This window comes from Calonectris borealis, chromosome 3 (genome assembly GCF_964195595.1).
Source record: "Calonectris borealis chromosome 3, bCalBor7.hap1.2, whole genome shotgun sequence".
Classification (NCBI taxonomy): domain Eukaryota; kingdom Metazoa; phylum Chordata; class Aves; order Procellariiformes; family Procellariidae; genus Calonectris; species Calonectris borealis.
The window spans coordinates 107,418,544-107,446,047 of NC_134314.1; the positions used below are offsets into that span (position 1 = coordinate 107,418,544).

Here is a 27,504-nt window from a genome sequence, read left to right on the forward strand (position 1 = left end):
TTCCAGTAGAAAAATAATTTAATAAAGGGATAAGTTTCAAGAAAATATCTGTATAGTAACAACATTTTAAGTAAAATGTCCACAAAAATATACATGTCTAATGTGATTATACATAAGTTTTTCGACAGGTCCTGTGTTAAACTTGGTTCAGTCCTTCTAGGTTTTCATCTAGGAAAAACCTTCGCTGCTACCAGACTTCCTGGGATATATCAGTTTGCACAACAGAATCATACGAGAAATGTTTTCTGTCTCATTTTAGGCTCATACAAATAAACTTCAGAATTGGTAACAGTCCAGAAGAGATCAGGTTATACCATACCATTAAAAAGAAAAGTAAATACAAAGAAAGAAAGCAAAAGTCAGCCACCTAAGGGACACTGTCAGGCAGAAACATCAGCCCTACAATACACACCACACTTAACACTGACGCAGCTGGAAAAGGAGGGGGATGAAGGAAAGATGGGCAAGAAAGAGGGGATTCCCAGGAATCATGGAGCTGCTAAAGGAGCAGGGGTTATAGAGAAGCCAGGGAAAAAGCACACAAGAGATCAATGTATTTCTAGAAACCGGACAATTTTGTAACATAGAAGATAAGCTAATTGCAGGAAGATGAAAAAGAATCAGTGGAGAATGTTTATTTCTTATTTTTCCAAATGGCTACTGAGCTGTAGAAATAACAGGTCTGTCCCAAAGAGCCCTCACCAATAGTGCTAATTCAGCTGAACAGCTCCGAAACTGATGTACTTCCAGGAGAGAAAAATCCGGTTACAGAAATTGAAGGATGTAAGAGTACAGTAGAAAATAAAGAAAACGTGTTCCACCAGCAGAGGACAGGAACGAAACACTGAAGAGGAGATGCCAAACAAGAGAGATCAGTTTTGTCAAAGGGAGATATACATCGCAACAAAAAAAAACAAAACGAAACGAATAGAACAAAAACCCATCCCATAGAAAGAAAATGGGAAATTGCTAAAGAAATAAAAGGACACACATTTTCCAAAAGATTTTTTGTTTTATAATCAATTTTTTTTTTTACATAGACAACTGAAACACACCAATATTTTGTGCGAAAAATATTTTTAAATAAACTTTGCTTGTTCTCAATTTTTGTACATTCCGATATACATATGTAACAAGGTTTATGGCACTGTAACCAGGATCTAAATCATATAGAGGAACGAAATAATTGCTCTCATTTATCCTTTCTGAACCAAGCCGGCTGCCGTTGCACTATTAGACTTTAAAAATTATTATCTTATTATTAGTGGGCAGCCAACTCTAATTGGTTTGAACACTCAAAACAAATCCCAAATTATTATTGCACAAGAAGCCAGTGAAGGCATATGGCATAGAATGATCAAAGTCCCTTACTGTTAAAACCTTACACCCCAAAATAGAAAAATAGAACTGGAACATGAAACACGCCAAATAAACTTTTTTTTTCTCTTTAGTTTGAGTCAGGAGTGTGAAAAGTGCCTTGCAGCCTTTTTAAGCTGCTCCGATTTCCTTTGCATCGGTGAGCATTTAGCTAGGTTATCTTTAGCAAAGCCTTTGCAGAACGAAGGCCCTTACGTTTCAGGGAGGTTTTTTTCCTGCTTTGTTTTGTCTGTTTGTGTTTCATCTTCAACTTAGGTTTCTTCAGTCTATGAACCTGCACAGACTACTTAGCCATAAACTCTACAAGTAGCTGGAGAGGAGGGAAAAATAAAAAGAAAAAAAAGCCCAGTATTTCTTCTTCTTGCTTTGATTTTAAAAAGTACTCCTTTTGCTCTGAAGTCTCCCTGCTTTGCCGGCGTCTGGGAAGGAAATCACAACAGCATCCCAAACACAGCGAAGTTCTTGGTTCTCTTTAAAACCTTCCCTTACAAAAAAAGGTTTTTATTCACAAAAAGTTTGCCACAAAACCCCCCTTGAAAGCTAAAAAGAAAAACCCACAACCCACCCATCACTGCCCCAAATCAGGGGCAGAACAGGTTAACCCCTTCATTGACCACCTCCTCGCAGCTTCGCCATCACACAACAGTCTCTACGCCGATCAACTTTGGTGTGAGGATTCGCGGTGTGACACCGTTATTTAGATCTTCTTCAAACTCCAGTAACTGCCCCATGAAGTTAAGGTTAGGGGAAATGATTGGTCGTTTGCCTTTGACAAATTTATAGGCATCCGTCATGGTCATGCGCGTGTGCTTCATTAAGTACGCAATAACTATGGTGGCAGATCGGGAGACACCAGCCTGGCAGTGGATGAGGAGACCTTTTCCACACTGATGAGCTTCCTCTGGAAACAAGAAAGAGAACAAAGTAAGATTTTTGCCAGTTTGTAAATTAGAAAAAGCTCAGTGCAATTAAGAGTAATTTAATGTGAAAAGTCCCTTTATTTGATTACGAGCACAGCAGCCTCTCCTCCCCTTCCCCTCCATCCTCCTTCAGCGTTTTAGAGTTACCGAGTGTGAAACGTAAAGGCCAGTCTAATGCTGAAAATCCTCACGTTCACCTTTATCTCTTTATTAGATGAACTGCACATTGAGAGACACTGCTGCGCTGCTCATGTGCACTGCCAGGGAGCATTTATTTAGGAGGTCAAGGCCCATGACGAGGCAGCTCGTGCTCCATCTCCACCTCTGTCGCAACACCACTGCGTTGCGTTGGCATCTCAATCTCCCTGTCTTTCAAAGCAGAACAGCACCTTTTCAAAAAGCAGGTATTTTCAGATTCAATTCATAACGATACACCTGTTTCAAAGCCCTATTCTTTGAGGCTTTTACAAAGCTACTCTTGAAATGAGCTTCAACAGGGCACTCTGCTGCGGTGTCTCTGCAAAAGCAGGAGCTGGATCCCGTTTATCTCAGCGGTAAGAGACCTCAAATTCCGACTCCTCGCTTCCTGCATATCAAGCTCTGTGCGTTTTGACTTGGTCACCTTCAGCGGTGTGAAAAAGGGATTTGCCATCCCTGTCTCTTTGCGATTTGAGCGCAACGTCGCATTCTGCTAAATGCTACCCCTCCAGAGCTTCTCACTGGGAGCGGTGAGGAAAGGACAAGTTGGGGAGGGAAGGAAACAACAATCACACAGGCACGCACACGCTCTCCACCAAGATACATCACTTAGAGGGATGCAACCTCGTCAGGATTTCGGGAAGACAGAGCCCCTGGAACCACATGCTAATAGGACACAAGAAAGAGGAGAGTCACTACCATACCATCCTCATCTCCCACAGCTTGCATTTAAAACAGGAGATAAAACTTTCAAGATGTGACACTTCAGTCTATTTCTTTTGTTTTAATCCGCAGGAAGAGCATGAATTTAGTTTGCAAGATTTGGCATGACTCCAACCCTACCAAGAGTATGGTTCATCCCACCCCACATGTTCAACCTGTATTGTGAAAGCATAAATGAAGCCAACTTCCCTCTAGACTTTGTTGCCAGTTAGTATTTCAGAAAGCTGAAACACTCTAACGCATTTTGACACACTTTCCCAGCGAGTTTTTGATGATTTCACTTCCTATGGCTTTAGTCTTAGCAAAGCCTGGGTTTGGTTGTGTTTTTTTCAAGACATATTTAAAGAAACATGGGCCAATGATCTGCTGTTTAAACATTTCCAAGTCTTCTCAAATGCAATTTAAAGTTTAGCCTGAGGAAAGGAAAGCTTTGACTAGTTACTTCCCCAGCTGGCTAAATTTGCTACAGAGAAAAAACTCTCAGTGGAGAAATATTTGTTTATTAAAAACAAAGACAGACCCTCAAGCTGTAATTATTAAAAAGGAAAGTAAAATGGGTTTTGAAACACATTCTAAACCTTTTCAGGGCAAGGCTGCTTTCTCTGCCCTTGCTAAAGTCATAAGCCAAACACTATTTTTTAGTACTTTCAAGAGCTCTAATCCTGCAGTTCATAGGGATGCTGGGTGCAGAAATCTCCCTCCCACCCCCAAAGGACCTCAACAGAGCTTTGCAGTTTCTTTATGTAAGCTTAGCCTATTGCACCTCCCCATCTTGTTGAATTCAAAGTTTAAGGCTTTACTGGATTTCTTGACCCAGCTTTTCTTCCCAAAGGATCAAAGCGAGGTTCCTTCTCCCCTGCCCTCAGAGAGGTCTTCCCTTCACCCAAAAAGGGGCGGTCCCCTTCCCATGCACATAGTAATCAGCAGTCTGCGGAGCTGACAGCGCTACTGGTAGAGCTGGGGTTGGGTTAGGAACACTAGGGAAGATCTGGTTTTAAGTAGAGATCCTTTGGTCCTCTACACTATAGAGGACAAGCCCACAGGCTCCTGGTAGAAGGTCTCAGTGGCAAGACTCAAGCTTTAATGCTGCACTCCATCTGAACTGCAGTGCAAGCAGCGATTTGCCTCTTCACCTTCACTGAGGTAGCATGGCTACAGACTGCATGCATCAGCGTGCAAGGACCCCCTGCCAACCAAAACACAGCCGGACTAGGCTGGCAAGCTGTCTGCTTCAGAGCAGCGAGCCCCTGCCCAGGCATACGGCAGGGGCAGATGGGCTCAGAAGAATATGCTGAGCTTGGACCTCCTGTCCTGGGACCCAGTCACTTAATCCTTGCTGAGCCTGAGAGCACCTCCACAGAGCGAACACAAGCAGGCTTGAGTTTTCGGGAACCGTCTACCCACACTCTGTCTCAAGGGCCATAAACATTGATGGGCAGGGAGGAAGAAGGCTCTGCACCCACTTCATTATGGGGTCAGCTAAGGACCTAAACTGTGACGCAGCACAGAAGCACTCTTCCTTTGTCTAGTCCTCCACCATCGAGCCTGAAGTATTGGTAAAGAGATTAGTCCAGCCTCAGCACAAGAAAATAAAATTATTTTATTCAGTGGTCCCCCCAGCATGTTTCAGAAAACCTCTCAGGACACGTACTTGTGCTGGGGAAGCACAAGTGGACATTGACTATGCTGCAAAAGCTGTGCCCACAGAGACGTATAGAGGGGCAAGGGAAGTTCCTCAAAAGCTTTCAGTATCATGTGCTGATGTCCTCACTGACCAGCCCTGTTTAAAAGAGGCCATCTGGCTTTGGCCTAGATGACCAACCAGAGCTGAATGCACCCCTAAACTTGGCTGAGGGTTGTGCTGCGTGGATTGTAGTGAGGTTCAGAGCAACGTGGATAATGTTGCTGGGTCATTTCTTCAGCAACCTCCCCAACGAGCTGCATGTCTGTGGTGCACTCTCTCACACAGCTTACAGGGTTTAGAGGCTTATTAATGCAAGTTTTTTATCACAATCCACTCATCCACACATAGACCCTGAAGTTGTAAATCTAATGGTAGCACAAGTGAAGTGTGAAAGTTTGTCAGTTTTCTCAAGAAATTAAGTTCAGAAAGACTCAGCCATCATTAAGAATAGTTACTATGAAAAATTGGCTGGAAGCCACTGTGGTAACTAGGAACACACAGGAATCAAGAAGAGGGGATGACAAAAGTTTGTTTTCTGGTGTTTCCTGAATTTGGAAGCCTGGAGGTAGGCATCACTATCAATGGATAAAAATCGTACCCCCAGGCTACTTAACTGGATATGCCAGAGATGAGAACGAGTAGAAACATGAGGTGCTCAGGATTTCTGACAACCTAAACAAAAGTAAATATGGCCTTACGCAGCTTTCATGGTAGTTAGCGAAGCATAAAATTCACTCTAGATTCTTACAACAGGTGAAAAAAAAAACCAGGAGTATTTCCAGTCAAGGGTAATTACCAATGAACTCAAAGGCCTCTTCAAAATACTGCCTGAGATTCTGCTTGTTGCTGTCAGTGGCCGGGAGCCGCTTGTAGTTGAACATGCCTTTCTCGTAATGGTACAGGGGCAGGTGGGTGGTCACATTGATTACGTAGCCTATGTTCATCCTCTGCATTTTCTCCAAGTCCTGAGCATCGTGCTCATTTCCGAGGAAGAGGAAGGGCAGGATGGGGGTGAGCTCAGCGTTCTCGATGTCCGGCGTGGTGGGGATGGACTGAGGTAGCGTGGGGGGCACGGCGGACGCGCCGCCCCCTCCTCCCCCCTCCGGGCACTCTTGCAGCTGGAGGGAGTTATCGCAGAGGTTTTCATGGTTCTGCTTGAAACCACTGAGTCCTCCTGGGAAGAGAGACCAAGCAGATATTTTGGTTAGACGCCCCAAGGTCAGGGATGCTTTGGACCCACCTTTCTTCAGAGCACATGCTGGGGCCACCAGGACTGGAGCTGGCTCTATCGTCCCCACCACCACTGTCACGGTGACCGATGCTGGGCACGGCCGCCAACAGCAAGTGTAGCACGAATCAGCGGCACGCATTGTCCTCCCCTCCACGAGGCTGACGGTGCCAGGGAACAGGCTCACAGGCAAACACGCCTCTGTGCGACATCAGTGTGCTGGGCTGCCTCACCTACGAGCCCGTGGGAGAGGCAAAGTGCGGGGGGGAAAGACTAAAGGCATTTTTCCAAGAAGGAACACATCACCAAAACTACAGGCAAATGGGCTAGCAGCACACCAAACACCAAACCAGAGCAGTAAGCCAGCTGGGCCAGTCTTTTAGCTTTACCTGTTCCCAGCAGATTTGCCTGCCGGGGGCAGCCCTGCAGGGCATCCCCCATCCAACACCCCCGAGGAGGGGCAGGTGCAGCTCACGCCGGCATCGCAACGGTACATACGCGTTTGTGTGGCCAAACAAAAGAAAACCGCTCCTCGCAACCGAACAGCAACTGAGGTGCTCACTTAACATGTGGCAAACAGTTCTCCTTTTTCTGCCCCGGTTGCCTGAAAATATCTACCAAGAGTTATTTTTAGGACATTAATATGGATTGGGAAATGGATCCGAGGAGGGAGGGAGAAGTAATTTTTTTGGCTTGCGCCTCCCCTGGCTCTATTGCACATTTTGCTGGCTTTTTCAAGCAGTGTCCCCCCCCCCCTTCCCCCCCCCCCCCCCCCTCAGGAGGGCGGCTCCGCAGAACTGGAGCGAGAAAAGCAGACCTTCTTTCTACACCTCATTCGGCAATTACATCAGCCCCAGGCTCCCCACCTGCCTGGTTTCCATAGCGATTACACAAAGCACACAATGACATCAGCTGGCATGACATCAGCTCTTTGAGCGCAAACAATACAAGAAGAACTACTTTGTGTAAGGCCTTTGGTAGGAGGCAGCGTTCCTGGGAGCCGCTGATGTAATGCTAACAGGTGGCTCCTCCAAAAGAAAAAGGCGGAAAGAGGAGAAATGCAATGATATATACCCCCCCGCCTCGCCCGCAAAAAGCGCATGTTTATGTTGTACCAGGATACTTGGAGTCATGTACCGCATCGAGATGGGCCAAGTGTTCAGACTCAATTGCACTTTGTTAAATGCAAGCCAAAAAAAAACAACCCAGGAAGGGGGAGAGCTACACTGAAGTTACTAGAAAGAGCTACACTAGCCAAAATAAATGCTGAATGTCACCATCCCACTTATGTTTTGGGTTGTTTTTTTTTTTAATTTTTTTTTTATTTAATAAAAAGAGGTTATTTGTCTTTTCCATGCTCTTTGACAGTGATATGGCAAAGGAAAATTCTAAAACAGAGCAAAACACGCTGTCACACCGGCTCTGAATTAAATACAGCAAAGGGCTTCCATGCCTGCATCTCAAGTGCTGCAACTCCAAACGTCCACGCGCCTGCCCATGGGGTGGGACCCACCCAGGGCCCATCTTGGCACCCTACGCGGTACCCGATGGGCACGAGGTACCCAGAGCAGTTTACAACCATCTGAGCCCCTCTAATACAAGTGCCCTTTTTAACATCCAGACTTCTGTTCTTCGCATGCCGCTACTAGCTCACTTTCCCAGAAATCCTTGAATCGCTCACAAAGCAGAATATTTCCCCCGCCTCAGAAGCATGCTTGTCTTCAGCTGTTTCTGCTGTTTACAGGACACAGAGCAAACAGATCTGCCTTAATGATCTCTATTTGCAAAGTCGTGATAACAGGGGAGCAGGACAGAAGGAAGAGCAAGGACAAAAATCTGAGCTTGACTGCCAAGTCCTGGCCTTGACAGGGTCTGAAAAGTCTTCTCAGTCCACTCAAGAAAACAAACAAGTCTATGGTCCCTAAGCTGAAGATGTTTGAAGTCTTATCCAAACCAACAGCCCCAGCCTAGAGTCTGGGCCAAAGGCTAAGCCCTAACCCACATTCCCGTCCTTCTGCATAAGCAAGCAATCCATTCAGCTTAAATATTGCTGTTTAAAACAATAACCAGAGCATGCTGGGATTCCTAAGAAAATCCCTGAAGAGTAAGCTGCTTTAGTGACTCCAGAGTCAACACTCATTTTCCACCTCTCCTGCAGCCTTTTGGGAGTAAGCAGCCATAGGCGGAGGTAGGATCCCATTGCTTCATCACTCAGGTGCAGACACACTCATGGTGTGGCAGACACCATCCTGCTTCACCGGCCACCTTGTAAGATACAAGAGAGCTGGAGAATCTAGAGCAAGCTCTTTCCTCGCCAGTTATGTCTTCCTTTTGGGGCCTCTGCCTGCCCTGTTGGCCAGAAGACACTATTAGCCCTGTTACCAACTCTTTCTAAGTGTGAACTTTGGTCCAGCAGATGAGGAGGGAGAGGACAAGAGACCATCACATTGTACAGAGCTCCTGTTATCACTGTACCCAGAAGATAACAGGAGGTGCAGGGCAATCCCCACCACTCTAGCAGGAGAGTCAGGCCAAAGGATGGGAAGGGGATCCCAAATACACCACGTGGAAGATGCCCAAACAAGTGGGGTGGCCAAACATACAATAGCTTCACCCACAATTTCTTTCCTGACATTTGCTAGTGAAGAGGTCACCTTTCCTAATGTCAGTCCACACGCCCCGCCCCCCCGTTCTCCTCCCTCATGTGAGTAGGGAGTTAAAAAGTCAGTTCAAGACATATTTAAAGTACCATATCCAAGCAACTCTCAGAGTCCCTGAAACAACATGTTACTGGGGAGAGGATTACTAACCAGAAACGGCTCAGGCATGTGAGCAAGGGAGGACTGGACAAGAACACTGGTACCCAGAAAGGATGCAGCAAGATGCAGTCATGGAGGGAAGCTGAATTCTAAAGCCAACAGTAGGAGCTTAGGCTGGATCTGCACTGCCATATAAGTCATGCAGGTCCCAAAACAGGATCCAGACACCTCATGTTCCCTTAATCCACTTCCCCCATGCTCACCACACACGATCCTGACTCTTAGCTGATTTATGAGGCACTAGTGCAATTTAAGTGGAGCTCATGCATGCATAACGCTCAGGTTTTTCTAAAGTTTGAGACTACTTCCCAAAAAAGGTCCAAGCAAAGTTCATTATCATCAGTCAGAAAGAGTCAGAGGGATGGACTTTCGACATGAAGGTAAATACAGTGTACAGAGTATTCCGGTGCATCTGTATTCCCTTGTCACACAGCTGTTATTTCAGCATTTAAAATCTTCATGCAGTGGGGGAGAGGAGGTGGGAGAGAAGAGGCTGTACCTGGAGAGGAGGCCACACATAGCTACTGCAAGCCTGGTCTAAGAGTTGATTCATTAAACTCAGCAAGGACCAAGACATATCGCTGCTACTGACAGCAACTCCAAATAAGCTCAAGGCATGGATGCAGAGACTCCACTCATGGTTGTAAGAGAAGCTGTTTTGTGGTTGAAGCTCAAGCCTTCCCAAACCTAGGGCTTGAAGGAAGTGTTACAGAGGGCAGTAACAGTGAGTGCGGAGGAGAAGCACAACCTGGCAGAAGCTTCTCACTAGCACAAAAGTAAGCTGCATTTTAAAAGCAGCTTTTCAGCTGCTATTTGCAATATGCAAAAAGCCTTACTCATATATAGGCAGCCTAAGTAGAGAGGCAATATAATATTTCTTCCAGGAAAGACCATTAGCATGTATAGCAGTGCAGTTTGAACGACAGCCATGAAGCCTAGATGCAGCTGCGTAGCCACCCTCAGTGACAAACCAAAATGCCAGCAGCTAGATAAGCCACCAATTTCACTTCTATAGAATGTCATGCTTGTAACCTGTCTCTTCTAGCTTTAAACATACCACATAGCTTTAATAACCAAAGTACAGCAAAAAGCCTGAACCCCGTTTGACACAGCCCACGCATGGATGCGGAGAACATCCACACTGTGCTCCAAAACAGCTGCCAGGCAGGCTTTCAGGGGGGATTGAATCTACCCAAATCTGAATGAAGATGGACATGCAAGGATGCCCAGCACACCAGGGAACCCAAGGTATTTCTTCCATAAAGAAATGAATCAATGAAGCAGGACCCTTCACAGCAGATGGCCTTGCCTGCTCTTCAGTGGAACACAGCAGAAGACAGAGGGCTCTTGCTCGCCACTGATGCAAGAGTCAGATATTTTTGCAGTTATTGCTGCCTGACATCTTCTAGAATCCTGCCCTGCCAGAACAGTTAGTGAGCGACAACAGACTTTTGTCCAAGACCTCAAAACTTTTAGGAAGTCTCAAGTCAGCAGCATACATGCTCCAGCTATTCATACTTGTTTCTTCAAGTTCTTTGCAGCCATCTGCCCATAAACATCTTGCTTAATGCTCCTCAAAATCCCCCACCGAGCAGCGCCTGGGCAGCAGCTGCACACAGGTTTCCCAGCTCCGAAGCACCCAGGAGCCCGGGGCTTGCACCAGCGCTATGAGGCCAGGTGAGCAGCTGGACTGGAGCCAGAGCAGCTCTGAACAAATTAAAACGAGACAAGCAGCATGGTGCCTGCATAAAAATCATGCCAAACATGGTGTCTGTCATTTGCCGTCAGAAGAGGGCAAATACAATGCAAAACAGGCACAAAAGGTATGGCAGGAACTAGGCAACCAGCTTTTACAAGGGACCATGACCTTGCAGTAGAAACAATCATCTTCAAAGAAAGCAAGAAAAACAAACCTTACCGGCACACATTTTATACAAGTGATTTTTTTTTTTTTTTTTTTTAAAGAGAAGATTGAGAATTAAAGTATAAGTAGTACAGTAACACCTGCCCTCCTTCTCTGTTTCTTCTTCGGCACCTCTTTCAACCATCACTGCTGTCCTATGGCTGTGTGACTATATACAAACTAGGATGTGGGTTTACAATATGTTTTGTTAGATCTGCAATATGTTTCCTATCTGGAAACAGGTTTTTATACCACAGTAAAGGGAGTAAGTGACCTTGTTCCCCCCATAGTGAGAGAGCTTATAGAGAGGCAGTTACCATGAAATACCCTCACCATAAAGCAATACCTTTGCATTACCTCATCAGCATGGCCATACTTTGTTCTGAGCGTGGCAGGTACTGGGTGTTCCCGCTACGATTACAAACAGGAACGTATTTTTATACATGACAGACTGCAGATGCAGGATCCACATTTAGACAGAACACGTGGTCCCAGGAGACAAACAGACCTTTTATACAGCTTTCAAAGCTGTCCAGGCGGATTTCTGGATCTGCTCATCCTCGATTACAATACCACAAAGCCATCTTAAAAAAAATAAAGCCACACACACATGTGCAACAAGAGCAGAAATCCCAGGACGCTGTGAAGTATCAGCAGAAGAGATGTTCGGTCTGTAACTTCCCCTACTTGAGTTGTTGGGCTCTCGTGGGGGGAGCAGCGGAAAATTCAGTGATACTGGGGTTCTGGCCACCAAAAGTTTCACTCGCTCAGGAACAAAGCCAGGTTTTAAAACACCCACTCAGCATGTGCCCTGTCAGTACCAACACAGCATGAGTCCCTGCGGCTGCATTTCAGTGTGTTTAAGGTCGAAATATTACAGCTATGATTTGGGGTGCAGGACGGAGATATTCAGACAATTGGTGTATATCTGTTTAAGATGACGCTTTGAATTTGTGCAAGTACAGCCTGTTCCTTTAAACCTGTGACCTCATTTATTTACATTACTGCAGAAAAGCACTGCCAGAAGCAACAGCTGATGACAGTCTCATGTATTTTTCCACTAAGACAACAATTAAACTGCTCCTGTGTTATTAATGAACAGATGACTTTGTGTCAAGTTGATTCAAAGTGCAGGATGCCTCAAGGTTAAGCAGACGTGATGCCAGCGTGTAAAAATAGAGGCCAGGTACTGCCAGCTGCTTCACCCACCTGGTGCTGCACCCCTTCCCCATCCGGGCAGCTCCTGTACCACCACAGCAGGGCATGCCCTGGGCTGTAGCACCATGCTCGAGTCAGATGCACTTACCTTTGAGCACCATGCTTGCTTCTCTTTTCCTTACTGTCACATATTCCTCCTCTTCAGCTCAGGCTACAGTGCCCGCTGGCTTCTGCTTATTTGGAGGCAGTGGCTTGTCCCCAGGTCACAGGTCTATGGTAGGAGCACTTTCCCACGCAAGGGGAACCAGCGAGCTCCAGCACAGAGGCACTCCAAGGGACACCACTCCCTGTCCAACGCTTTTACCAGCAAACCCATCACAGCTTGCTTGCTTCCACCAAGTAAAAAAGGAGCTGTACAGGTTGAAGCAGAAAATTCAGCCAGTATAGGCCAAGTCCACTCCCAGGATGTGGACAACCACCCAGACCATCTCTTCATGACTGAGACCAACACAGCCATGTCTGCAGAAGTTTATGGCTGTGCACAAAGGATCTTGTATCCAGACCATAACCAAACCGAAGGCCCACTACCTTATCTCCAACACCACCAGACGACATGGAAAGAGTAAAAGCAGGAGAAAAGCACCTAACTCTCCATATTTCTTCTGCAGTACTCCCTTAGCCTCAAGCAGGGGTAGGTCTACTGGGTACCAAAGGCACTAGCACAGAGAGCATGGAGGCACTGGGGGTGGACCCATAGAGCACCAGAGCTAAAACCACCTTGCAGTGGAAGATCTAGCCGTCACACTTTCCCACAGCTGTTGCTAGCACCATTTTAGCCATAGCAAAGATAATTCACAGCGCATACTGAGGATCATTCTCTGTTCATCCTGAGGTACTGAAAGAAGGGATGTCCAAATTTCCTACACAACACAAGACAGCCACTTTCCTTGTCCAAGCAGGGCTCCGCTTGCTGTGGCAGAGAACTGTGCTTCTAGGATCTCTTCTAGAGCAATAGGGCTAATCCAAGCAGGACACTGTAGGAGTGTTCCTACTCTCCGAGACACACGTCCTTCTCCTCAACACAGCTGCTGCTGAGCAGTGCTCAGGGCTTGCCCTCACTGCTGTAGAAAGCTCGATATGGTTGAAAATATTGTATTTGGTCCACACAATGGGAAGCTGAGATGAGAAGGGCAACTCCCTTCTGTCAAAAGGGGTGGGGACCTATCAGACCACACTCACGCAGGTGACATTAGGAGTTGCTCCTTTGATTTCAAGGAAGTTGCGGTTTGGTTTTTTTTTTGTTTGTTTATTTTTAAAACACTGGAGGGAGATTTTTGTGAGGTCAAGCCCACAACAGAGGGGAGCCCATCCTTCTGCAGTACCAGGAGCCCACAGTTGACACCAGGACTGCTTTACAAATTACCACTCTTGCTGTTCAAGAAGGGGGGGAATGAAGAAGAAAAAAAAAATCTATCCTTTTACAACACAAGTATCCACATTTACCTCAACAACCCACATTGCCCCCCTGTTTTCCAAAATCAAAGGCATAACTGAAGGTTTTTCCACTTCTATTGCTACTACCGAGTAGAACAGGTTTGACTTCCTGGTCCTGCAAGCGTATGTCTCTACCTGTCCGCAGGAGGTTCAAAAGACCCATTGCAGGGTTTCTTTCCGTGTCACCCACATGGCATTCAGCATCAGCCTTGCTGCAAAAGATTAAGCTTTAAACAAACATAAAAAAGTAAAAGTAAACATTGTTCACAAAGAACAGCTTCCACCTCGATACACTCAACCTAATCTAGTCTCTCCCACTAATCGAGCTGCCAACAGCTCTTCAAAAAAAGGCAAAACCCTGCATTTCGGAGAACTTGCAAGGTCAGGTTTTTTCCATGTGGGAACTATCCTGAGAGGTTGGTTTGTACACAAATTCTGGCCTAGAGGAGTTACAAGCACATTCTTGACGCAACGGCTTTGAGGTCCCTTTAGAAGTCAAGATGTGACACCGGATAAAGAGGAAAGGTTTCCCCTCACAGCATCGAGGCACGTGCACAGGCGTTTGCATGTTATTTCTAATTTCATCTTGCTACAGCTCAAGCCCGTTGCCACAGCACATCCTCTCCCACCGGCCTTTGCAGTCCCTCATCTCATCTACTTTTATTTTGTACTTTAACACCCAGCACAGAGCAGCCAGCTGCCCTAGGGACATGTCCCAGGGAGGCAGGAGGGAGGTCACCGAAAGCCCCTTCCCCTGCCGGGCTGTGCCAGAGGTGCTGGTTCTGTCCAGCTCCTCCTGCCTCGCCACCTCCTGCTCTCAGCCACATCGTCACCCCTCAGCAACGACTTGCTTCTTTCCACCATCCGCTCTCACCGCTTTGCCTTTCTTCTTCTGAGGACCACTAGATCATCCAAATTAGTTCCAATTAGAAACAAACAATAATTTTTCTTTCTTTTTTTAACCTGCTGCTAGGGAACCTTTCTTGGGATTTCAGTTTGGGATTTTTTTTTTTTTTCCTTTTCTTCTTAAACTTCATTTTAACTCTGACCCTAAGTTTGGGCCCCAGGCCACCCATGCAAATCCCACAAGTCCCTTCCCTAACTTTACTCGCCAGCTTTTCCAAGAGATGCCACTAACTTCTGGACTACTCACCAGCCTGTCCAGAAGCCGCTGTGAATACTTCTGGACTACATCTCTGAATTCAAGACAGTGGTTCCAGCTTGTAACTGGAAATCCCCCTATGCTGAGGGAGTGCTGAGTCTGCCCATTTGAAAGAAAAGAAAAAAAAGAAAGAGTATTCACAGGAAAATCAACCACATGACAGCATCCTTCAAAGTGCCAAGTTATCCTTGGGGAGCAGTCAGGAAGGTGAAAGAGGAGAAGGCCTGCTCTCAATTTTGGTACAAGGATTAAGCTATACAATAATGTAAATGGAACAAGACAAGAAACCCCACATCCCAAACACAGTACAGTGACGATTCTGCAGCGACAGACAAGGATTGGACTTACCCTCCCTGGAGGGCAAGCATTTATAGCAGAAACTCAAAATTAGACACATTACAACTCTCATAGCAAAAGTATGCATTCCCATGGGGATGTAGGCTAACATGAAGTCCAATTAAATAATCACTGGAAATGTCAGCGTAAACCCTGAAGGAATACATACTTCTACTGTGAAATGCTCCCACTGGAAATCATATTAACAAAAAGGTCATCAAGAAACACTAAAGCTATGTACAAAGGAAGCAGGGGAAATGAGGGGGGAGGGAACAGAAACTATTTTAATGCAATAAAGATACCACAAATGGTTTTATATTGACAAAGAGCTACGAGTCTGTTTTCACAGAGGTAGAACAGACCAGATTTGCCCAAAACACCAGGTTTGTTTTGGTTTTTTAGCCTATTACCAATTCTCCCCCTGCCCATCACCATGTGCATCCCTCAAGCAACTGGCCCCCTCGGCCTGGAGGCAGCCAGCATTGATCGCACACGAGCGCCATGCAGAAGGCTTTGGCTCAGCACGTCCAAAGAGGGAGCAGGGTCCCGGCACTGTGTCAGACATCTGTAATCCTGGATGCGTAGGAGTGGACATTTCTGTTTAATTCGTATGTTTTAGTGAACACTGACATTTTCATGGTTCAGCCATCCATTTATTCACTTTACCCTTTTAAGGGCAACCTCTTCAGGACAGCTTCTTTCTAACAACAGAACAGGCTGCTTTGTTTCTCCCAAGGATGACCACAGGCTCTTTTCCAGTCCAAACCACTGCTCCTCCACATCAGAAACACCAATAACATTTGCATTAATATGAAAGGAAAACAGGGTGCTGATATACCACACCAACATTTGGGAGTGCCATCCATTCCTGCTGGATCTAAACTCTCTTTAAAGTGAAGAGTTTCTACCCTTTTGGCTAGAAATAATAATAATATCTAGCTCTGATTTGACACTTTCCAGCAAGTTATTTCAAAGCACATGAAGAAAACCCAGACAAAATGAAGGGTGCCATCTTGACATACCCCAGTGCCACACTGTCCAAAAACAAAAGCAGCAACTACTGGAACTAGCGTGGTGCGAGCCAGCCCCCACACTGACAGGAACTTCAGGGCCAGCCCTGCCGGCACTTAAATCCCAATCCTAATGGTCAGGGAGGCAAGGCTAGACCCTAAAAACCCCAAAGGGAAAGAGAAAGTTGACCCAGTTTGCATCCATATACTCCAGAGTCAAGGGAAGAAAAAAAAAAAAAAAGGACATGTTTACAGAATTCAGAGCTAAATAGCAATCAAACAAGGAATCTCTTCAGCCAGATCAAAACTAAGCCGGGCCTCCTTCTCTCCGCAGGTGAATCAACACTAACGTTTCCCAAGAAGCATAAGCACCGTGTTATCCCTCAACAGAGATGTCATGCTGCCTTACAGGACTAACACAAACACCTATGAACCTAAGATTAACCTCATGTTAAACAATCACATTAAGTGGTTTTGTACCTAAAATATGCCTGCAAATTCTAAGCAGCGGCAAAAGGCTTATTCTTAGTTTCCATGAACTGAGCACACAGACTCCCATTATCTTAGCAGAGACCAAGAAGAATTAGAGCACATCACCAACACAGTACAGGTCAACTGTTCTAACAACAGCTTTTGCTTTAAAACATTACTGGTTTACTGCTTACATACAGCTTAATATCACGCTTTGGCATAATAAACTGGAGACAACCAATTCACCTGATATGACAGAAGCTTGCAAGTTATCTTCTCTTTTCCAAATCTCTAAGCCATTGTAAAAAAAAAAAAAGATAATTTGTCTTTGGACAAGGAGTAACATTTGTTCTTCTTTTTATTACCTTTAATTAGAAGCGGTTCTTCTCTGTTGCAGCGAATCAAGTGGGAATTAACCCAGGCACGCTGTAGGCTTTCTAAAGCTAGAGCATAGTAAAACAATTGGAACCAAAATGTTCACATCACTTAATTATAATTTTTAAAATTTTTTTCCCCAATTTCCTCCTTCAAAGCCATTATCTTGGAAACAGAGTGATGCATACGTGCAAAGCAGCATCTAACCCTAGTGGGAGCAGTGGCTCCCAAGCCCTCCCACCCACTGAGGGCATTCATGTCCCCCCAGCAGAAGGTGATGACAGATTTATAGTCATCCTGACTGCGCTAACCCCAGACCCCTCCGGTGGGGACAGCCCAGTGCAGGGACACATGAGCTGGCTGGACCCCAGCCAAGGGAGCTGTGGGTGTAGTTGAGCTAGACAAGGCTAGCGTTGCCCCAAGCAGCAGCAACAACCGGAGGCTCATTCCTTCAGGACAAGAGGGACTAGGTGGCACCCAGACCTACAAGGTCCCCGTTGCTCCCCCTGCTGTCTCAGGTCTCTCTGCACGCACTCCCCTGGGACACGCTCTTAGGGGCACCACTAAGAACAAGTGCCAGGAGATCATAAGCTTGTGCCCCTTCTGGATCTTGGTCTCTTCACTGGGAGCGGAGCTTTCCTTTAGAAAGGAGGTAACCTGCCCACCCAAGCAGAGAAAGACATGAAAGTGAACCTTGAATTTTTGAAAGAACAAAAACTCCCTAGAAGCAAGTCAGGGCCTACAGTTTATCTCTTTAGCAAAGTTCTACTTTGAAGGGAGGAGGGGAAGAGGGTCCTTGCAAGCCTCCCTCCAACTTTCTGGAACAGGCAGCTGCGTTGTTCCAGGGCACCACTGTGACGGTGGATGAACCTGGGTTGGCCACGCTTAACGCTGATGGCAACAAGAGAGATGATTTCAGCGTTACAAACGGTACAGAAGACAGAAAAAGAAAACCCAGGCAGATTAAAATGACTTGTCCAAGGCCTCACAGCAACTCTGTTGTGTGTGCTTAGTCACGGAGTGGGAGAACGACCATTGCACAGCCTTGGCCAGAGCTGCCCTGGCCCCGAGACTGCCCTGCTGTCTAGGCACAGAGTTATCCCTCTAGCCCGATTACCCCCTTTCTGCACCACACGGAAGAGACACACTTCTCCCATCTCCCTCATCCTCTCCTTCAAGCCCTAAAATGCTGCTGTACAGATCCAGAACCAAGTCCGAGACCACCTTCTGGAGGGACACATGTTCCTGAGGAACCAACATCTTTCAGAGCAGGGGAGGACACACCAAAACCAACCTCCAGTGGGCCAAGATGCTTCCAGATGCGAGGTTGCCTTAATCATAGATACTAATTGAAGCAAAGAGTTTCCTATACTAAAAAGTCACAAGGCATTAAAAAACCCCACAGCTTCACTACTGAAGCTACTGGAGTGCGGAGCATCGATCGGCCACCCTGCACAGAAACCATGAGCACCCTGGGACTTTCCAGCTGCAGAAATAACCCTGCTGAACCCCTTCATGCCTCCTGCTCACAGCAGCCCCCTGTTCTGCCTCCACACAGCATGCATTGAGAGGCACAGCCAGGACTGGTGGCCAAACCCAAAGGCACTGGTGTACATGTGAGCTTTACCACCATAACCATCAACGTTCACTGTATCAAGACCAGGTTAAAGGCAGCCGCCTGAAAGACCTGAAGCTGAAGCAAGTGCAACGCTCAAGAGAGCCCCTTTATCCAGCTTCCTCTCAACAGGACTCTTTACCAGCTCTGACTTTTAGGGGAGGAGGGGAAAGGTGACATCCATGATATCCGCTGCTCTTCTTTAAGCCTCGGCTTACCAAACACCTTTGTGATAGCAAGGACCTCAAAAAAAGTTTAACTTTTACAGTACAGAGGTGTTTAAAAAACACTGAAGACAGATTCAGGTGAGTACCCAGAAACAAAGCTCCAGGCAAACAACTGCTCGTGATAATTCAGGTCAGCCTTGTGATTTCTGTAGCCAGCGACCTCCCAGGCCCACCAGAGACTTCCCAACAAGGCCAAGGATCCACACATAATCTTATCTTATGCGCAAAGGGACAATGCATTAGGTCATCTTCATAGATTACCATAATCTATTTCTTTAAACAGCATGAATTCTATAGCCCTGCAAGGCCATGCTGAATATTTGAGAAATATTTCCCTCCTGGTTGGCTGGTAAACATGCAAAACAGACAAATGTTAAGACTGTGTGCATGCTGCTCCTATTTATGGCATTTCTTCACTTCAGAGTTGCTTGCATAAATAAAAAACTAATTCTCAAGTGGCTTTTCACAGAGTAAAGAAAGAGTCATAGCCTAAAGAAAAGTGGCTGATCCCCCACTTCAAATGCATCGTAAAGCCAAGGTAATCTCACTAAAAACTTTTGTGCTCCTAAGCATAGTAAAAACATTGGCTGCTGCTTTGGAAGGGAAACCACCCATGTATAGGTCCTAAAAAAAAAAGTCTATCTGTATTAGTTAACATCCAGACACCACTCAAACCTCAAATACAGCTACTCTTCCACTCTGAGCCTCTCTAAAAGGCTGTGTTCACCTTCAGAATAAAAAGCCAGAAGACACACCACTAAGCAACTATAAAGATTTTACTAGTAGAGTGTCTCACCTCCAACAGGATAAGGGTAAGGGCAGCACGTGGGCATTCAGCTAATTATAACCCAAAGTCTACCTACCAGGAACATTGCAGGGGATGTCCTCCCAGCCTAAACAGAGCTGGAGCCAGATTTTTCTTTACAAGCATCAGAGATATTTCCCCGATGTAACAGTTTGCTTCTTGACTCTTTCGTTTGGTTTCCAAGGATATGAGAAGTTAGAGAGCTAAAAAAAAAGTGTCCTTCCTGTCCCTCTCTTTCCAAGGCAGTGTCATTGCTCTCTTCCCCCCCAAGGACAGTTAAAACACAACAGGCACTGTGCAAGCCAGCACTCTGAACTCTCAGATGCCATCATCTGGGAGGAAATGCTAACTTTCCATTATTGTTGAATAGGCAAAGTTTAGAGGTACAGTCTCCTCTGCAGCAGCATCCCCTCGAAGTACAGAAAACTGTGGTCTCCAGCCATACTATTGCTCCCATTTATCTATATGCAAAAAGGTATAAATACACACAATCAATTTTCAAATGTTATGGTCAATAAGATTATCTATTCCAGTGGAGAAAGAGATACTTTTTTAAGCTCCAGCAACCAGAGTCTGAAAACTGAAGGAGAAATCTCAGCCCTAATAGAGCCAGCAGAAGTTTTTTCCCCAGTGACTGAGGGGGCCAGATTTTCTCTGCAACACAGAGGGAACACACTTTAGTTTTAAACACATTGGACACTTCACATGCATTACTTAACACTTAAAAATACACATTTCCCTATTACAACCATGACCTAATAATTATTCAGTGGAGATCTCTGGTGGAAATAAGTGCCAGGCATGTGTTTTGTTGGTCAGCTGGATTTGTTGACCATTGCGTCAAGTTTCACTCTCAAATACACTCGTGCAGTACAATCCAATTAGGGTTTAAAGAAACACTGGCACTGTTAAATTATATAATTAATAATAATAATAATAATGTATTTGCAACATATTATGACCAGGTCAAGTATTCCAAAGGCAGTCAATCATAGTATTTTACACCAACATGGGACAACATAAACCAAGTACTTATTCCTTTTATAAGTGTGTCAGTCCCTCTGTAGTTGTTTCAACTTCGCTGATAAGTGACTTCGGTGCGGTAAGAGATCCGAAGCTATTCTTAGACCATGGCAGAAAGCGTGAAGTGGTTTGCTGGCAGGTCTTATACTCCCCACTATAATGAGAGCAAGTCACTTCATTTATTTCCCTGTTTGAGCAATGAGAAGACTGAAAGCCAGAGCATAAATAAGCTCCTCAGACCAGGAACAAGAACAGAGAAGCAACCAGTTGTTACCACCACCAGCCAGTTCCTCCCCATCCCCCTTGCAACAGTCCAGCCATCAGCTTACAGTACACAGGGAAAAGAAGAAGAAAAAAAGAGGATGATTTGCCAAATTACGTTTTGCACCTCTGCTTTTTGAATTTGGTGTTTCCCTGCAGTCAAACACAGAAGCCTTTAAAAAGTAAGCACAAGACTTCAGCGGGTTCACAAGGCTCCCGCCGCTGGGGCTCGAAGGCAGAGGAGGAAGGGCAGGATGAAGACAATACCGCTAGACACCGGCCAGGGAGACAAAGGCAACTCCTCTTGTGTTAAAAGCTGTTGAAATGTGTTGGCACAGATGCTTCAATTTTTCATTTTTCTTTCATTTGTAGATTTAATTTAACTTGGAAAAGAGACGCTCAACTCCAAATCTAAACATTTCATTCTGGGTAAATTAATACTTTTAATCTGAATACAAATGAATTTCCCACTTCCTTATTTTTAGGTCCCAGTCACAAACTCAACCACACAAACCCCCAAGACTTCAGGCCACTTTTGCTATGAGCCGAGGCGCTCAGGGAAGGCAGAGATGCCTCACTGTCAGGTTTGCAGGAGAGAAAAGGGCACAACCCTGCCACGGAGGGCCAGGGCTGCTGAGCCAGCCCAGGGCTGCACCACCATGCTCTCCCTCCCCAAATTTAGCAACAGCTTGCCATTAGCAAGCAGAAGGGACACTGGGCTCACATCACTGTTTTTTTCCTCCTCTCCTTCCCAATACTAAGCAAAAAAAAAAAAAATCCACAGAAGGACAGGCCTTTACATTTCAGTAAGCATGCAACACCATGGTCTAGTACGAAGGTGTGTGGGTGCAGGCGGGAAACATGACTTATTTTATTTTTTATACAAACCAACTGAGTAGGCAGCTTCAGCTCTTACAGCTTAGGTTGCTAGAGCCCATGTAGTAGCACTGTGAAATACATGATTCTTTTTTCTTTTTGTAAAAATAGGAGGCTTATGCCCGTCTCAAGTGTTGTTGTGCCTTGTGAACGAGGAAATAAGCAAATCTTTGCTTCCAAAGAGCTTAAATCAAAATTACACAAATGTTATATCTATGACAAAGAAAAAGCTCCATGTTAAAGGAAGCAGCAAAGAGAAGCACAGATAGGAAGAGAAGAAGAGAGGTCTTAAAATCCCCCCATACCACAGAACACATAAAACCCCAATGCTCTCGTCACAGTGCTAGTTCATATATTGGTCTGCTACATTAAAAATAAATCAGGCCACCTCTTTTTAACTTGAGCCTAATAAGGTGCCTCATACATACATTTATCTATAGATCACAGCCTGGCCTTTGGAAACAGCACAGAGTTTCTCTGCTGCTTAAAAAGACTCGGGCACCTAAAACCTAAATACAGGCAGGGCCACGTTGCTACCCCAGCGCACTGTAAGCCAAAGCTGTAACTCAACCCCCAGCTTTGCCGATCAGATTTGCCCCACAACGCGACACCACGCCACGAAAACGGCAACGGGGCCGCAGGCTGACAGGCAGCACCAAACATGGAGAAGGTGGCACCGGATCAGGGGGACATAAACTTGGACGGCCAGGCTAGCAACCAGTGTTTGCAAACACAACACAGGGGATCAGATGGGCCAGCAATAAATTAGGACCGGATTGCAGCGAGCAGGAGAAATTGCTCGAAATAACAAATGGAGGCAAAGAGGGCTCCCCAGCTACCCCCGGTTTCATTTCGGTGCCTGAACCCAGGGGTGTGCACACATCAGCTCCCGGGCTGCTGAAGCAAGATGGAAAAAAAACACTATCTGACAGTGAAACTAAATAACGAGTGCTTCCAGCACCACTCCTCCAGCTCGGAAACTTAACCGCAGCCTTCCTAAACGCTGCTTAATCATACGCTAGACTCCATTCAACCCCAGTTTGAACCCCGCTTCAAAGGAGGGGAGGGGAGTTAAGGTGATAGGGGGAACTCCTTGCTACACACTTCCCCAGGTGAGGTCTGCTCTGGCCCAGCCGATCACGACATCCAAAAAGCAAAGGATTTGGGCTTTCTCTGTCTTCTAGCACACTTCTAGATCTGTTGGCGGAAGTTTGGGGAGGGGATTTCTGCTAAGCAGGTCTTCGAGGCAGACACTAACATTTCTCAGTGGTTGAAAACCAAAAATGGCCCAAGCAATCCCACAAGCACTCGGTTAAATCCAGCGCAGCACCCAGGGGCAGCGACCAGCATTGGAAGGTGGGAGAAGGGGCTGTCCACAACCTGCCCACGGGGCCCAGCAGCTCGGTGCTGCCCAACTATGGCTCTGCGGCTCCATCTCATCCAGGATCTTACTTCAGGTACTGAAAAACTGCTAGTTTGAAGTCCGCAGAACCTTCAGTGTTTTCGGAGAAACACAGAGGAAAAACACCTTCAGCAACCCACTTTCCTAAGGATAGGAAGGCTTGCAGACTACGACTATACATCTAGTTGCAAGGGCTGTACATCAGAACCACTACCACCAAAAACGCGGGACTTCAGCTCACTCTGCAAAGCACCTCCTCGCCCACTTTTACAGATGAAGGGCACCATCATGACCTGAGAGACTCAACAGAAGCATACTGGGAACCTGTAGCAAGTGTCAAAGCAAGCCCAGCATGACCATACGCTTGCAGGGAGCAAGGAGAAAGTTCAGTGCAATTTTAAGCTTCCACAAGATACACCACAGAGGAGGATCTCGCAGGACCCTTTGCTCCTATAAAGCTATGAAACTTTAGAGGGGAAAGGGGATAAACTATCAGCCTGCCACATTGCGCAGGTTGGAAGTAGTAAGCTATACAGAAAAATTAAGTGAATTAAACACATACAGTATGAGCTAAGCAACAAATCCTTCCATAGTTTCTCAGCGCCCCAGCCCCAGTCTCTGCCAACCATGCCTCTGAATGGCATAAACACCCAGGGGAAAGGAGATTCAATCTAGAGGGCAGCATTGTTATAAATAGGAGCTACAGAATCAAGTGAAGAAAGGGAAGTGTCCTTGGATGCTGCCTTAATTGGTGGGGCTCATTTCCCCCAAAGCATTAAGGGATAGACCAAACACCACATTAAAACAGGAGCCTTTACAGGAAAACCATATACATATGTAAGCATGCATACATGTAAACACAACACTTTTAGATCACTTTTTTTTTTCATATACTTTCAGAAGTATCTCCCTCTGTCCATTACTCTGACCCATACCACCAAAACAAGGCTTGACTGCTCCTCAAGTTTTGCTGACTAGTCCATGATGCAATGCCTCAGACCAAGTGGCCTCCTTCACCTTTCCTCCTCCCTCCTTCTTCTCTCCCACTGCCCATCTCCAGCACCTACGAGTTCAGTTTTATACGGACTAAAATAAGGCTGCTAAGTAAAGGTCAGTCTGACAAGCTAAAAGAGCAGTGTACCCTCCTGGACCTCTGCCCCTTGGGCTATAAATACTCAGAGCAAGTACTGGGGGAAATTCTTTGTCTGCATGAACAGACACCAGGAAGCACGTTTCCTCCTCCTTCCAGTTCCCACCCTCTTTGCTACTCAAGGACAACAGAGAAAAGCAAGCATCTCCCCGCTACCGGCTCCACGATTTGTCCACAGAAGGCATTTGCTTTGCTACCGGTGTCTCGAAGCATGCAGGCCTTCCTAGAGATAAACAGATGCTTTCAAAGTTCAACCATCAGCAAGGCTGACACTAGAGTACGCGCACTGCAAAGCAAACCATGAGGTTACGTGTGGGCAAAGAGGAGGATTACCTTTTAGGACTAGGGGTTCCTTGCCTTCTCGCTTGAGTGACTCCAGCACTATGTGGAGTGGCTGGGAAGGCATTACTCTGCTTGGCTCATTGGTATTCTCATCATAAACTATGATTTCTTTGGAAAAGATCCTCTTGAAGGAGTCCTTGCCTTCCCGGCAGGAGATCAAGTCCAAGACAGTGATCTTGCCCTGCTGGAGCCTTCTCCGGCTGATCTTGTCGGAACAGTTAATGTGGACAGCCCCTTGAATGTGGCTCTTATTATACTCCATGAACGGCCTGCAGTCAATGATGACAGGCCCTTGGTTCTGTTGGTGGCTCTTGCTGCATTTGGTCATCTTTTTTGCCAGATCGTTGGGGTAAATGATTTTGATGCTAGCGAGTTGCTTGGTGGTGCCTGAGACCGGGCTCCCCACTCCGCCCAGCGGGCTCAAGCTGCCGGCGTTCTCATTGCTGTTGACCATTTGGTTGGCAGGGCAGGCGGTGGAGGCTCCGGTGTTGGTGCTGCTGGTGCTCGCTTGAGTTTGGGCCTGAGTGTCTTTGTCGTACGTTGCCACAGTGCAGCAACTGGCACTGCTGCATCCACAACTCAGGGAGCGTGCAGAGCCGTTAGATGAGGGCATATACGTGAGATTAGCAGTCTTTAGGGACACGACAGCTGCGCCGAGCAGACTGGAGTGACTCTCACTGGCAGAAGAGGCAGATTCAAGATAGCTGGAGTCTAAACAAAGGTTGAGATCCTGAGGTCTCACTGGCCTCGAAAGTGCCACTACTACCCTGTCGTCTAAAGGAGACGGAGGCATGAGGAGGCTGAGCACTAGCAAGTTAAGAAGAACTCAAGATCACCCTGCAAAAGAAAAAAGGGAGGGGGAATGGCAAGAAGAAAAAGGTGATGAAAACAGGTCATGAAATCATATAAGCCCACAGATATGACAACTCACTTTGCTAACACCCCCTTCTCACATTTATCAGCTCACAATAGTTGCTAAAGAACCTTTTCCAATCCTGCAGCAAATACTTCAGCTATCTGCATGCGTGCACATGGCACACAGAATACATGCGACTAGCCGGGACTGTGCAGCTACACCCAGGAGGAGGCATTTGTCTACATGCAGATGGTGCTGAGCTATTCTGAAACCCCAGGCTGTAAGGCATGCAACTGATAATGACAGAGAGGCACGTTCTCTTGTTCCCGTTGCTTACTGCAAGGGAAGCAACTACTGGGCTGACTCTACTACTGGGAGGAACACACAGGAGCTGAATCTGTCAGTGGCGATACACAACTTTTCCAGCAAGCTAGAATAAAATTAGCTTGTGAATAAATTCTCTGAGACAGTTACAAACTTGAGCACATAAAGCTAAACAAAAAACACCCAGGAGAAGACAGGAAAATTAGGTTCTGGAGATCTTTACAAAAAGTAAGCACGCGCCTTGCACTTCCACCACCCTCCCCCGCCCCCCCCGCGTTAGAGAGGTTAACCCAGCCCCAGTTAAACCCTCAGCTCCAGGCCCGGGAAGGCTACTGTTCTCCAGCAGTCCCGGAGCAGTAGCTCCCTCCTCCCCAGCATCTTTCACAGCTCCTAGAAAGAGGGGTCCCCTCCGCCCCAGCCAAGGTCACAGCCTGTCCAACCTTTGGCTTGCCATTTGCTAAGAGACGGCACACAGGACTAGAAACCCCCCTTCCACTCGGGAGGGAAGGAAAACAAGAAGAGCAAAACAACCTAAGAAAGCCCAGACAGTGCCTCCCCTTCCCCAGCAACTTTCGGAGCAGCTTCGGCTCTCGCTGGAAAACACATCCTAGCAGCAACTTCACGAACTCCACCAAATCCCCAAAAGCAGGCGAGTGTTTGCAACACCGGTTCGCCTCCCCCTCCAGCTTTGCACCGGGCCCGTTGATAAAGGGCACGGAGATGCCCCATCCCGAATAGCGAGACCTCCTCCCGGGGCGGCCTGAAAGACGCTGTCCCCCCGCAACAGCCACCGGAGCAAACCCGCGGGCACCTCCGGAGCAAGTAAAGGTGCCGCGACCCGCCCGCCCGGTGACGGCGGAGGTCCCGGGGCCGGCTGGAGCGGCCCCGGCGGCGGCTCACCAAGGAGGTTTTCCAGCCTGTTCTTGTTTTTCCAAGCCTCCCCTTGCCTTTTCGATGTTTAGAAAAAGGATAAACAAGCCCTGAGCGTCTTCGCCTGATGCAATTAAAAAAAATTAAATAAACGAGGGAGATAACCCAGCTCCTCTAGCTAGGGACGGGGGAAACAAGGAAGAAGCACAAGAGAAGCGGGAAACTGAAGTTTTACCCCCGAGCGCAGCGACCCGGGGCCGCCGCAGCGCGCGCGCGGCGGGCCGGGCCGAGCCGCGCCGCGCCGGTGCTCCGGGCCGCGGCAGCCCTGCCCGGGCTCCCGCAGCCCCCGGCGCCGCGTCCCGGGGAGGCGCCCCGCTCCGCTCCCCGCCCGTACTCAATCACTCACCGGCGCGGCGCGCTCCGGCCCGGTGCGTCGCGGCCCTGCGCGGCCGCCGCTGCGTCTCGCGCCCGCTGCCCCACGCGCCGCCCGCCCCGCGTCCCGCGCGCCGCCCGCACCATCCTCATTACTTTCTCTTTTGCTACCGCGTAAATGTACGGCTCGGCGGGGGCGGGGCGGGCGGCGACGGGCGGCCCCGCTGGCCAATGGCCGCGCGGCGGCGGACGGCGGGGCGGGGAAGGAGGCGTGGCCGGCCCGCCGGGCGCCGGGGCGGTGATGTCATCGGCAGCCAATCGGGAGGGCGCGGCGCCGGCCCGCGCCCCGGGGCAGCAGCTGCTCCCCGTTGACAGGCGGAGGCGGCCGGGGCGCGCGCGCCCCCCGCGGCAGCGCCCCCCGCAGGACGGGGTGCGCGCACGCGGCGGCGGGGCGGCTGCGGCGGCAGCGCTGCGGGAGCGGCTGGAAGCGCCTGGGCGCTAAACTGGCCTCGCCGGTGCTACC

General features: G+C 47.4%; 1 protein-coding gene across 1 annotated transcript; it reads right to left on the reverse strand.

Moving 5' to 3' along the window:
* DUSP10 (dual specificity phosphatase 10) lies at positions 1 to 27,108 on the reverse strand. The gene is made up of 4 exons (XM_075147136.1): positions 27,016 to 27,108; positions 24,551 to 25,396; positions 5,699 to 6,076; positions 1 to 2,278 (listed from the first exon to the last, which is right to left on the reverse strand). The coding sequence occupies exons 2-4, from the start codon at positions 25,350 to 25,352 to the stop codon at positions 2,013 to 2,015; spliced, it is 1,446 nt and encodes a 481-aa protein (XP_075003237.1). The 5' UTR covers positions 25,353 to 25,396; positions 27,016 to 27,108; the 3' UTR covers positions 1 to 2,012.
* Positions 27,109 to 27,504: the final 396 nt, after the last annotated feature.